Source organism: Triturus cristatus, chromosome 7 (genome assembly GCF_964204655.1).
Source record: "Triturus cristatus chromosome 7, aTriCri1.1, whole genome shotgun sequence".
Classification (NCBI taxonomy): domain Eukaryota; kingdom Metazoa; phylum Chordata; class Amphibia; order Caudata; family Salamandridae; genus Triturus; species Triturus cristatus.
In genome coordinates this window covers 39,937,417-39,951,213 of record NC_140590.1, presented here as the reverse complement: position 1 = coordinate 39,951,213, position 13,797 = coordinate 39,937,417, and the positions used below count along the sequence as shown (strand labels likewise).

Below are 13,797 nucleotides of genomic sequence, written 5' to 3'. Positions count from 1 at the left end.
TAGAACATTGGAATGTTGGGAACTCCATTGTAGACAATGGAGTGCTCCCTGCTTCTACGGGCCGGTAAAGGCCCTCAAAGCAACATTCCAATGTTGTTTTCAAAGGCCCCTCGGAGCCTGAGGGGATTTAAACCCCTCGAACTCTGAGAGGCCTTTGTTTTATTTGTTGGAACATTCTGCCCTCTAGTGGCAGACTGTTCTAATAGCCTGTATAGCCTTTCATAGCTGGGCTATACCAGCTATTAAAGTCTGGCTCCCTTGTTAAAGTCCCTCGCCTTCGGCTCAGGGCCTTTAATGCTGCAGCGGGCCTTTAATAGCCGGCATAGCCCGCTACGGCGGGCTATAAGGCTATAATCTTCAAGAGGGAGTTGTGTGGTATTATAAGTTACATTTTGGATCATAGTTTTTATTTCAGAGTTGGGACTGTTTATTTGTATTCACTAGTTGGTGAATAGTGTTGAACTGACTTTTTTTCAAAAAAATCTTAAAGGATGCCTGCTGGATAGTTTCATTCAGAAAAATAACTTTAACTTGCCAATACTTGGTTCCACAAGCACTTTCCTCATAAATATTTCCTTACCAATACTCATATCCCTGTATGGCCAAATTCTGATTGAACTCTTCTTAATAAATCAGTCTGTAAGTTGTAATTAGGTTTTTAAGGAATTGTTGTGGATGCTGTGAAAAATAGAACGCTGAGGGATGAGACCTGTCCTCACTCTGGATATAGGGAAATTTCTTTAAGAAATTAGGATGAATATTAAGAGGCGCAGCTTTACAAAGCTCCCACCGTGTGAAATTATATAGGGGGTAAACTAAAAACATACACTCCTGTAGCCATCTAACCATAGGACCACAGCGGTTTCATGTACCTGTCATAAAACCAATGAAAAGCAAGTAGGAATCAATGGCGTAGAGTGACTGGGGACTGTGATGAAAAGTTCTCTGTGTAGAATTCAGATTTGTTTTAATAGAGCGTTCTCGAAAAGGCGCGATCTTGGTTGATGTTGACTTATACAGGGATTCATTATAAACCACTGTGTTTCTTAGAACATTAGCAACGGTAGAAATAGCAGCATCACATACTTCCATGGAATCCGTTGTCCGGTGTAAAGCTGGACACACAATAGGTTCAAATATCTCCGTCTGGGTACTCAAGCTAGGGATGCTACTGCACTCTTCTAGGGGTATTTCATTCACAGTTTGGAGAGTCGGACAGGTTCTTCTCTGAATATTTCTTGATGTCCAGGAGAGACTGCTGTAGAGAATCTCAGCCTCATAGTGCTTCTTAACATGGGCAACGGACACCTCTCTTTTCCTCTTTGAACCATTTGTTTAGTTTTTAATACCTAGAACAGGTGGTCTGTAAGATGCCCAAAAGCTTGCCTCTTGTGGATCTTTCCTCAAACTAGGCCCCCTACTTCTGGGACCCATCCATCAGTAGAAGGTGAAACCTTCTTTTTGCCTGTGGCAGCATCAGTATGCTTACAATTCCACAGCTTTTCTCTGACCTCTTATATTCTTACGTCCTGTAAGATACGTAAGGATTTACCCAGGTCAACTTCTAACTTCAATGTTGCAAGAGGCTGTAGCAGATTTCTGAAGGTAATGCATGCCACTCCCTTACCCTCACTGGTTAATTCATATCGTCATCATCAGGTAGGAAATTTTAGACTTTTCGAAGTTAATTTTGTAACCGTGTGATGTTAGTATTATCACTATCCAATCACTTATGCGTGCTGAGAGTAGGCCCGGGATGTTCTTATACCACCTCGGTGAATGATTGAATGAGTACGGCTCTCCATGGAAACTGAAGCCGGTTAGATCTCCCTCAATTGGAAAGCGTAAATTATAGACCGTATCAGGAGGATTTACATGTTTATCTGGAGTGTCAATCTGTATGAAATCATCAGTTGGACTTGCCACCAGAAACCTCTCGAGAGTTTGATGCACTGTTGTTTCTTCTAGAACCGTTCTCGCCCAAGTTCTGTTCTGCAGAAGTATCTGTAGCTGCTACAGCATGTTTCTTAGAAAGTCCTGCTACTTTCTTCTTTTTAATTAGTGTTTTATCATACCAACCTTTCTCGTTTCTCTTTACTCCAATTTCGGTTTCTCGTTATGTCTCGTCATACTGTAAGGAATTCACCAACAGACCAATTTTGGTGCTCTTGGTAAGTCAAAGGGTCTCCCAGATACTGGTGTGCCCTAAAATGTGCAGGTGGTGCTGTCGGTTTGTAAGCCTGACGTTGCATCCATAGCCTCAAACTCCACCCACAAGTATTAAGCTATAAAGGCATACGCTGCATGTACAGGTGTTACATATGTAACTGCTGCCCCCGCAACGTGGACACCTCTATTCTTGAGATGTTGTATAACTGCCTCCCTGTAGTTTACTCCTGTCACAACTGGAGCAACCATTTTAATTTAAAGGCTTCCAAAAACATTCAATCAATCAATCAGAACATTTGTAAAGCGCACTGCTTACCCGTGAGGGTCTCAAGGCGCTGGGGGGGGGGGGGGGTGGTGCTACTGCTCGAAAAGCCAGGTCTTGAGGAGTCTTCTGAAGGTTAGCAGGCCCTGGGTCTGCCATAGGGGGATGGGGAGGGTGTTCCAGGTCTTGGCGGCGAGGTGGGAGAACGATCTGCTGCCGGAGGTCGCTCTTTGGATGCGGGGGACTGTGGCGAGGGCGAGGTCGGCGGAGCGGAGCTGGCGGTTGGGGGTGTAGAAGCTGAGTCGTCTGTTGAGGTATGCAAGAGGTGCCATGTAGATTTTGAACAATGTCGGGCTGAGGGATGAGCCCTGGGGTACGCCGCAGATGATCTCGGTGGCTTCGGGGGGAAGGCGGAAGCTCTGGGTTCTGCTGGAGAAGAAGGAGGTGGTTCAGTCCACATTTGATTCAAAAGACACAGAAAACCCAGAGATGAGAAATAACCCTTTAAGAGTCAAGCGTGACAAACCTACAGTAATGGCAGCTCTCTTATTCCCTGTAGGAGGAAACCCTGATGACTGCGGACATCGCCGTGTATGTGTAGTGATGATTTCTTTTCATGTGCGTATTTGAAGAACTACTCAAATGTCCAGAAAATGTAAATGCTGGCGTTAGGCGCCATAAACTGAGGCTTTGGCCTAGTTCCACAAGGTTTGACTTTCTCAACCAGGGATACCTGATTGTGGTTCAGGGCACCAACACTTGAGCGTGAAAGTCCAGGTTATTGTAGCCCCGCACAACCCCACTCAACGCGCTTGTTGATGAGGTGTCCCTGCATTCTGGGTAAACTACAGTCCCTTAAAGGGGGGTCAGGGATGCCGTGGTATTTCACACCCAATTTTGTTCTTTTTTTTCCTACATTTCTTTATTAAGTTTTTCACGTCAATCACAGGTTAATCCTATAAGAACAGGTCAGGGGCACGGTGGTAATTCAAAGCCAGTTTTTTTTTTTGTAGTATCACACAATGTATGTTTATCTCTGGCTACAGACATGCTGTCTGTTTCACTTATTGTGTGTTCATCTCTTCCTACGGAGGTGCTGTCTGTGTCACTCACTGTGTTAATCTCTTCCTGCGGAGTTGCTGTCTGTGTCACTCACTGCGTGTTCATCTCTTCCTACGGAGGTGCTGTCTGTGTCACTCTCTGCGTGTTCATCTGTTCCTACGGAGGTGCTGTCTGTGTCACTCACTGCGTGTTCATCTGTTCCTACGGAGGTGCTGTCTGTGTCACTCACTGTGTTAATCTCTTCCTGCGGAGTTGCTGTCTGTGTCACTCACTGTGTTAATCCCCTCCTGCGGAGGTGCTGTCTGTTTCACTTATTGCGTGTTCATCTCTTCCTACGGAGGTGCTGTCTGTGTCACTCACTGTGTTCATCTCTTCCTACGGAGGTGCTGTCTGTGTCACTCACTGTGTTAATCTCTTCCTGCGGAGTTGCTGTCTGTGTCACTCACTGTGTTCATCTCTTCGTACAGAAGTGCTGTCTGTGTCACTCACTGTGTGTTCATCTCTTCCTACAGAGGCGCTGTCTGTGTCACTCCCTGTGTGTTCATCTCTTCGTACAGAAGTGCTGTCTGTGTCACTCACTGTGTTAATCTCTTCCTGCGGAGTTGCTGTCTGTGTCACTCACTGCGTGTTCATCTCTTCCTAAGGAGGTGCTGTCTGTGTCACTCACTGTGTTAATCTCTTCCTGCGGAGTTGCTGTCTGTGTCACTCACTGCGTGTTCATCTCTTCCTACGGAGGTGCTGTCTGTGTCACTCACTGTGTTAATCTCTTCCTGCGGAGTTGCTGTCTGTGTCACTCACTGCGTGTTCATCTCTTCCTACGGAGGTGCTGTCTGTGTCACTCACTGTGTTAATCTCTTCCTGCGGAGTTGCTGTCTGTGTCACTCACTGCGTGTTCATCTCTTCCTACAGAAGTGCTGTCTGTGTCACTCTCTGCGTGTTCATCTCGTCCTACGGAGGTGCTGTCTGTGTCACTCACTGCGTGTTCATCTGTTCCTACGGAGGCGCTGTCTGTGTCACTCACTGTGTTAATCTCTTCCTGCGGAGTTGCTGTCTGTGTCACTCACTGCGTGTTCATCTCTTCCTACGGAGGTGCTGTCTGTGTCACTCACTGTGCTAATCTCTTCCTGCGGAGTTGCTGTCTGTGTCACTCACTGCGTGTTCATTTCTTCCTGCGGAGGCGCTGTCTGTGTCACTCACTATGTTTATCTCTTCATGCGGAGTTGCTGTCTGTGTCACTCACTGCGTGTTCATTTCTTCCTACAGTGGTGCTGTCTGTGTCACTCACTGTGTTAATCTCTTCCTGCGGAGTTGCTGTCTGTGTCACTCATTGCGTGTTCATTTCTTCCTGCGGAGGCGCTGTCTGTGTCACTCACTGTGTTAATCTCTTCCTGCGGAGTTGCTGTCTTTGTCACTCACTGCGTGTTCATCTCTTCCTACGGAGGTGCTGTCTGTGTCACTCACTGTGTTAATCTCTTCCTGCGGAGTTGCTGTCTGTGTCACTCACTGCGTGTTCATCTCTTCCTGCGGAGGTGCTGTCTGTGTCACTCACTGTGCTAATCTCTTCCTGCGGAGTTGCTGTCTGTGTCACTCACTGCGTGTTCATTTCTTCCTGCGGAGGCGCTGTCTGTGTCACTCACTGTGTTAATCTCTTCCTGCGGAGTTGCTGTCTGTGTCACTCACTGCGTGTTCATCTCTTCCTACGGAGGTGCTGTCTGTGTCACTCACTGTGCTAATCTCTTCCTGCGGAGTTGCTGTCTGTGTCACTCACTGCGTGTTCATTTCTTCCTGCGGAGGCGCTGTCTGTGTCACTCACTATGTTAATCTCTTCATGCGGAGTTGCTGTCTGTGTCACTCACTGCGTGTTCATTTCTTCCTACAGAGGTGCTGTCTGTGTCACTCACTGTGTTAATCTCTTCCTGCGGAGTTGCTGTCTGTGTCACTCATTGCGTGTTCATTTCTTCCTGCGGAGGCGCTGTCTGTGTCACTCACTGTGTTAATCTCTTCCTGCGGAGTTGCGGTCTTTGTCACTCACTGCGTGTTCATCTCTTCCTACGGAGGTGCTGTCTGTGTCACTCACTGTGTTAATCTCTTCCTGCGGAGTTGCTGTCTGTGTCACTCACTGCGTGTTCATCTCTTCCTGCGGAGGTGCTGTCTGTGTCACTCACTGTGCTAATCTCTTCCTGCGGAGTTGCTGTCTGTGTCACTCACTGCGTGTTCATTTCTTCCTGCGGAGGCGCTGTCTGTGTCACTCACTGTGTTAATCTCTTCCTGCGGAGTTGCTGTCTGTGTCACTCACTGTGCTAATCTCTTCCTGCGGAGTTGCTGTCTGTGTCACTCACTGCGTGTTCATTTCTTCCTGTGGAGTTATTTTCTATGTCGTTCGCTGTAGTTTGATCTGTTTCTACAGAGGTCCTGTCTGTATCTTTGAGGAACCCTACCCCGACACTACTGTGTTTCCAAGTCACTGTTAGCTCTCAACACTGCACCTGTGTTTTATCTCTCTTTCCCCCTTCCTTGCTCTCCCTTCCGGTGGATTCTGGGGTGCCACTGGCTCCCACTGAGGTCTTAGAGTTTGAGGGAAGCATTGACACTTGCTTCCTGTGCTCCAGCCAGGAGACAGTGGGGTGCAGTCTGCCTCGGGTCTTTCTCCCTAGGGCTCACCAGTGCCTCGGAAACCAATAAAACACAGACCGGGATCTTCCGAAAGAGTTTATTGACATGAATAAAGAATAGTTTTCAAGGCATATCGTGACATCAGTCAGAACATGACAACAGTTTTGCATAAAATGAAAGTACTACCAGAAGCTTTCCTAATCAGACGTCCTGTACAGCGGTGGGGTTTCCATCTGTGGGGTGCAGAGTGGGTGTTTTAAGGGATGGAGCAGGAGAGGACCTTGTAAGCAGCTCCATATCTCAGGGGATGCTAGTAAAGAACAGACTGTTTGAAGTCCTTATCTGCATATTAAAGTGTGGGGGGGGGGGGTGCTAAAGAGTCCCAGAGAGCACGATGATAGCAGAGTCTGGGAAAACAGGCCTTCATCGGTATATAATGGAGCTGCCGAGGCTAATAAGTTATGTATCAAGTGGTTAATTTGTTAAAAATAGGTGCAGGGGCTCTGGTCAGGAGGCAGCTTGCGCCAGCCCATTTCTCCTGTAAGTGCCGCCTGAGACAGGACTCCAGTGCCTACCAAGACTGAATGTGCCTGCGCTCCAATGCCGTGGGTCAAGGTCTGCCTGTATGCGGTAATGAGAGAGGAGTGATTCACGGGGCCCAGGGGCTTGTAAGCAGGTCTGCTTCTATACAATAATGAGGTAGGAGTGATTCATGGGGTTCACGGACCTGTAAGCTGGTCTGCATGTATACAGTAATGAGATAGGAGTGATTCACGGGGCCCAAGGGCTTGTAAGCAGGTCTGCATGTATACAGTAATGAGATAGGAGTGATTCACTGGGCCCTGGGGTTTGTAAGCAGGTCTGCATGTATACAGTAATGAGATAGGAGGGATTCACGGGGCCCAGGGACTTGTAAGCAGGTCTGCTTGTATACAGTAATGAGATAGGAGGGATTCACGGGGCCCTGGGGTTTGTAAGCAGGTCTGCATGTATACAGTAATGAGATAGGAGGGATTCACGGGGCCCAGGGACTTGTAAGCAGGTCTGCTTGTATACAGTAATGAGATAGGAGGGATTCACGGGGCCCAGGGACTTGTAAGCAGGTCTGCTTCTATACAGTAATGAGATAGGAGTGATTCACAGGGCCCATGGGCTTGTAAGCAGGTCTGCTTCCATACAGTAATGAGATAGGAGTGATTCATGGGGCTCAGGGGCCTGTAAGCAGGTCTGCATGTATACAGTAATGAGAGAGGAGTGATTCACGGGGCCCAGGGGCTTGTAAGCAGGTCTGCTTGTATACAGTAATGAGATAGGAGTGCTTCATGGGGCTCAGGGGCCTGTAAGCAGGTCTGCATGTGTACAATAATGAGATGGCAGAGATTCAGTGAGCCCAGGTTTTTTTTATCCAGGTCTGCATGTATATGGTAATGAGATAGCAATGAATCATGGGGCCCAGGGGCTTGTATGCAGGTCTGCTTGTATTCAGTAATGAGATAGGAGTGCTTCATGGGGCTCAGGGGCCTGTAAGCAGGTCTGCATGTATACGGTAATGAGATAGGAGTGATTCACGGGGCCCAGGGGCTTGTAAGCAGGACTGCATGTATACAGTAATGAGATAGGAGTGCTTCATGGGGCTCAGGGGCCTGTAAGCAGGTCTGCCTGTATGCGGTAATGAGATAGCAGTGATTCACGGGGCCCAGGGGCTTGTAAGCAGGTCTGCATGTATACGGTAATGAGATAAGAGAGATTCACGGGGCCCAGGGGCTTGTAAGCAGGTCTGCTTCTATACAGTAATAAGATAGGAGTGCTTCATGGGGCTCAGGGGCCTGTAAGCAGGTCTGCATGTGTACAATAATGAGATGGCAGAGATTCATTGAGCCCAGGTTTTTTTTATCCAGGTCTGCATGTATATGGTAATGAGATAGCAATGAATCATGGGGCCCAGGGGCTTGTATGCAGGTCTGCTTTTATACAGTAATGAGATAGCAGTGATTCACGGGGCCCAGGGGCTTGTAAACAGGTCTGCTTCTATACAATAATGAGGTAGGAGTGATTCATGGCCTGTAAACAGGTCTGTATCTGTACATTCAGGGTTCTGGGGGAATTATGGGGGAGTATGAGCTTGGTAGTACAGGTCGAAGTATATCTGTACATTAAGGGGGAAAGGTGCTTCAGTGGGTACTGGGTGAGTAGGGGTCTTGGAAGTTTGCCCGTTTCTCAACGCTAAGAGGATGGTGGGTTAATGGTTACTGGAGGCAAGGACGCAGTTTGTGGGGGTGTTTCCTTCGGTCCCTCACATTGCTTTGTCCTCTAAGGTAGTGTGTGGACTTCCCCACTGGGTTCTATCAAACAGTGAACCCCTCTGATGAGAGGAGAGCGTGGACCCCGATTCACCCAAATGTCAAGAGTGCCGGAAGTGACATCACACAAGTATATACTCCCAAAGACGTAATTATGATTGCTCCCTCAACAATCTTGTATGTACTCTGACGGGCTGGGGAGGGAAGGAACAGAAAGATTTCCTGGACCTGACTCAATGTCACTTCCTGCCTCAGCATGGGGACCCTGGGACTAGGGGTAGCCAGGGCAGGGCTAGGGTACCCTGTCTGACCCCCAGGGAAGGACAGCGTTATTTTAGATGCCGGCTTCTAGATTACTCTTTATTCATTTCTTCACGATGAGGAAGGACCTGTGGGTAGCAAGTCTTGGCACAGTGGACATTTTGGGTCAGAAATCAACAGGAGACACCCATTCTTCGGATAGAGGTGGCCAAGGCTCCCCTTCGGCCCATTGGTGGCCTCAATGCCTCCTCTCCAGCTCCCTCGCCATCTGGCACAGCACGCAGGGCCCGCAGAAGCACTGGCAGAAGAAGTCTCGGCAGATGGAGCCCTGTGGAAGGAAACAGAGGAGGTGAACAAGTGTGCCCCCTTGCTGCCACCCCGCATCCTGTTCCGTCTCACTGGATGAGCCCCCTGATGTCAATGCCAACAAGCGGCTTCTCTGCTCCAGCTGCGTCTCACTGGATGTTCTCTTCTGATGCCAAACCCCCATCAGCTGCATCTCTCTGGGTTTGTCTGACTCCTGCCAACCCCTCCAGCTGCATCTCAGTGGCTGCCACACTGCTGCCAGCACCACCTCCAGCTGCATCTCACTTGTTGTGCCTCACTCCTGCCCCTCTCCAGCTTTGTCTCACTGGGTGTGTCCCACTGCTGCCATCTTCAATCCAGCTGCATCTCATTTGTTGTGCCCCACTCCTGCCCCTCTCCAGCTTTGTCTCACTGGGTGTGTCCCACTGCTGCCATCTTCCCTCCAGCTGCATCTCATTTGTTGTGCCCCACTCCTGCCCCTCTCCAGCTTTGTCTCACTAGGTGTGCCCCGCTGCCGCCACCCCCTCCAGCTGCATCTCACTGGATGTGCTCCACTGCTGCCACCACTCCAGCTGCCTCTCACTAGGTGTGCCCCAGTTCTGCCGTGACCACCTCTAACTGCATCTTACTTGGTGTGCCCCACTGCTGTCACCCGCCCTCCAGCTGTGTCTCACTAGATGTGCCCCAGTGCTGCCATCCTCCCTCCAGCAGCATCTCACTGGGTGTGACCCACTGCTGCCATCACCCTGATCCAGCTGGTTCTCACTGGGTGTATCCCACTGCTGCAACCCTCCTTACAGCTGTGTCTCACTGGATGTGACCCACTTCTGCCATCGCATCTCCAACTGCATCTCACTGGGTGTGCCCCACCGCTGTCACCCGCCCTCCAGCTGTGTCTCAGTAGATGTGCCCCAGTGCTACTGCTGGAGCGGAGTTTTCAGTTTGAAAATTCAGTGGGTTTTGAAGCTCTGGCATGTAAATTCGTTGTACTAATTTATTAATAATTAATAATTAATTATTTGTCTTGTGCAAGAGTGTTTATATTAATCAATCCGTTTGTCTTAATAAGAGAGAGAGTTACACGAGGGTACGCATAAACGTGCTGATTAATTATAATGTGCGTGTTTTCATGTTTAAACGTTGCTATGTGCTGTTTATTTTTGAGCACAAAACGCTTTCCGAATTAATGCTTTTCTATGTTGCAAGTGCTAGATAGATGCATACACATAAGGGTATTAGTGGGGTTAACACTGTTTAATCGCTATGCTGTGGTAACGTTGTTTTTGTTTCTTTTAATTAAGATGGTCTATTGAGGCCTATGATGGCCTAGAAAAGATGGCCGATTTGTAAGCCTGGCTGTGATTTATAATATGAAAACTGTGACGAGGGAGACCCCTGCTGGAAATGGTCCTGAAGCTAACTGACCATGGTCCTTGCTTGCTTGTTTGAAAACTTTCCATGAGGATAGCAGCAGTTTTGGGAGATCTCCAAGTGAAATGAAAATGTCCTTGGCAGCCTTGGGAAACAAAGGAGCCTTAGAGAAAAACTCTGAACTGTGGCTCGATTGCCGAGGAGAAGTAGAACTAACAAGATACATTTTTTATTTCTTGGTTCCTGTTCCGTAGTCTTTATTATGTGAACTTTTCCTGAGCGGAGATTTTCAAATGTAGCGATGTTACATCCTTTCCTTCTCGCTCTGCTCAGCAGGTCCGGCGGACATTACAACTTTTTCTATGTTTCCAATGTATCTTTCCATTGTTTTAGACACTATAAGAAATGTTAGCCTAGAGAGGGTTTTTTGCCACTTGCCATTTTGCCTTTGCCGCGTACCGAATCTGCGTTGCTGAGGATCGATGCTGAAGGGACTTCGTCTTGAGAGACATTTACCGAGAGATTTGTCCTGACCCGTTCTGACATTTAGCTAGAATAGGTAACTATGAGAAAATGATTTACTCTGATTGATTTCCTTTGACTAATTTTAGATAAAGCAATATAATTTTAAACATGGTGTTGGATATTCTTTCTTGTCAATTATTGGGTTTACATTTTTGATCATTGCTGTATATGTTGTATAGATTATGTTTAAGGACAGTCACAAAAACCAGGTCTTATCGACCTCGATATAGATGCAGGGTGATTAGGAGTTTTTCTTTCCACAGGTTTATTGCTGGTAGAGTATTTGAGCGTATGTTAGTGTAGTGAAATGGGCCCTAGCGTATGATGTATGCATGTGCGTGTAACTGTGAGATTACTCTATCTGTGGTAGTGGGAATATTATACACACCCTGATCTCTATCAATTTCCTGGTAGCAGAGTAGGATGGTTTTTGATGATTGTCTTGATCTGATAAGATTGCTTGTACATTAGTTTATTGATTATTGATTATTGGTTTATGTTGGTATATGTACTAATACTATATGTTGGAGTCGTAATGTTGTGTTATATGTAGTGCTTCTGGAACTTGGAAGCTGGTAGCAGTTTCGTAGTAGGGCAGAGGGAAGTATATGCTGCTCTCGGGAAAGACGGAATTGTAAGGAATAACGTGTGACAATTGAAGTTGCGCGTCACATTGTCTGGGTTCGGAATCAGTGACATCGTCGTATGTTACTATTAGATATTTCTGGTATATAAGGAGTGTGTATGATAGTGAAGGTTATCTGTGAAACTCTGGTCTTAAGTCCCAGGGATCCGTAAGGATTTCCGTTAAAGCTTATCGCGGGAGGAGTAATAGGTATTCTCTGAGCTTATTTGAGAAACTGAACAGAGGAAAGCTGTTTAGTTGATGTATGTTATAATTCTGTAGTGGAGCAGATTGTCTGTTCTCGGGAAGCAGGATTCTGTGTGTATGTACTATATTTCCTTGTATGAATGTGCGTGAATGTTTGTACATTTAGTTGATTGTAAGACTCTTTGGACAAGTCCTAGAGGAAACAGTTAATGAATGTATGTTAGTAGGGCAGAGTAGAGGAAGTGCTACTGTGTCAATGAGAGGTTTCTTGTGAAATAGACTCTCTTTACTATTCTGTGGTTAGCGAAGCAGACAATGGAGATGTTTTTATGTTGTAACTAATAGATTTTGTAGAAATTCTGACACGAAGTCTACTGAGAGATTTTGTAAAGGAGGGGTAGACGAGTGACAGAAGACAGGAGACAAGCGACTGCAGCGACTGTTGACGTCAGAAAGACCGCGCTCTGATTGGATGGTAGATCAGAATAGTGCTCGCGCTAGGATTGGTGCGTTAGTGTGAGCCGCGCAAGGATTGGAAGGGCTATTTAGTGACGTAGACGTTCCAGGATTGGTGCGTTAGTGTGAGTCGCGCTGCAATTGGTTGAAAATTCGTATTGTATATTTATAATACGGAAAGAGTAGAGAGTTTTTTTTTTTTGGTAAACGCTAAAATGTATTACCAAGAAGAGAAAAAGAAGAAAACATTTTTTGGTAAAATTAAAAAGTGGTTTAGCAAGGATAAAGATGTTAAAACAAGAGAGGGTGAGTTGTTACCTCCACCGAAAACACTTGCATCCTTCATGGCTGCAAGACATGGGTTTCATACCTGTATATGGTTGGAGAATTGGGTTAGGTATACTAAAGAAGATGGTGTTCTAGAATTTCCAGAACATGGTTCATTTAATCTAGCCGTGTTGAGAAATTTACGGGAAAAGATGCTATGTCTAGACCCGAAACCGAGACCTACACAGTTCGAGGCTTTAGTGGAATGGGAAGAGGAAGTTCATGAGCGAGAAAAACAGAGGTCTGGAGGGTACTATAGGTACATGTTTGGGAGGAGACATGATCGTGAGACTCATCATGATCGAATGAAAAGGTGGCGAGATGTTAGTATGTCAGAGGGATTATATCCGATGAGGACAGTTGAAGGAGGAGCAGAAAGGGTTCCTGAGTCAGAAATGAGAAAATATGGAGTTAATGAGTATGAGGATGAGGTCTTGAATGACATGATTTACAAGAGACCACCTCCATATAGACCAGAACCGGATAAAAGTACACCAGTTGTTTCTCCGATAAGAGATACAGTTTGTGTTAGTGAGACAGAAAATGAGACACCTGAGGTAAGAAGTGATCATTACCTTGATGAGAATGCCAGACAATTAGCCAGAACTACAACAGAGTTGACAGAGAAGATTAGGGAGTTAACGAAAAATCTAGAAGCTGTTACGGTGCCTGTAACAATAGGTCCGGTTATGCCTGTGTTTGACAAACAGAGGACAGGTGAGAATGGACTGGTGATTCCATATGTTGGGAATAATCTGACAAATTCAGTTGGTCCTTCAGGAGATTCAGGCAAAAGAGCAGAAAGAAGTGACCTGAGACAATCAAGACATGACACATGTAGTGAAATATTGGATGCTAGTGAAGCTAGTTGTTCAGGGATGCCAATTTTAGAACCGCAGAAGAGAGTGGTTCCAGTGAGAAAAACTGCTGAAATAACAGTGGAAGATTTGAATGATTGGATGAAGGTTCTACAGAAAAAGGATAAAGATTCACAAGTAATTGATGTAGCTAGGTTACGTGTAGAACTAGAAGAGCTTGTTACAGGAACAGTTCCAACAGAGATTCTGAAGAGTCATCATGATGGTGAGCTAATGTTCATGTGCAAAAATATTACCTGGAGAGCAAGAAATACACATGACAGGCTAAGAGCAATAGCGAATGAGCAGGGAGTTGACATTGATAAAGTGAAAGCTTTACAAAGAACTTACAGGATGGATTTTACAGAGAAGGATATTGAGAATTTGAATGCTACTGGTAGAACAGGACAGATTAAGGAAATGGTAGCATTATTGCGAAGATGGGGTGATGTAGAA

General features: G+C 46.4%; 1 protein-coding gene across 1 annotated transcript in view; it reads right to left on the bottom strand.

The window, feature by feature from the left end:
• Positions 1-6,298: 6,298 nt before the first annotated feature.
• Positions 6,299-13,797, bottom strand: part of LOC146808756 (cornifelin homolog A-like) — a 90,585-nt gene continuing 83,086 nt past the window's right edge. The window contains exon 4 of the mRNA XM_085614234.1: positions 6,299-8,995. Within this exon, the coding sequence (XP_085470360.1) occupies positions 8,906-8,995 (90 nt within the window). The 3' untranslated portion in view covers positions 6,299-8,905. The remainder of the gene's footprint in view (positions 8,996-13,797) is intronic.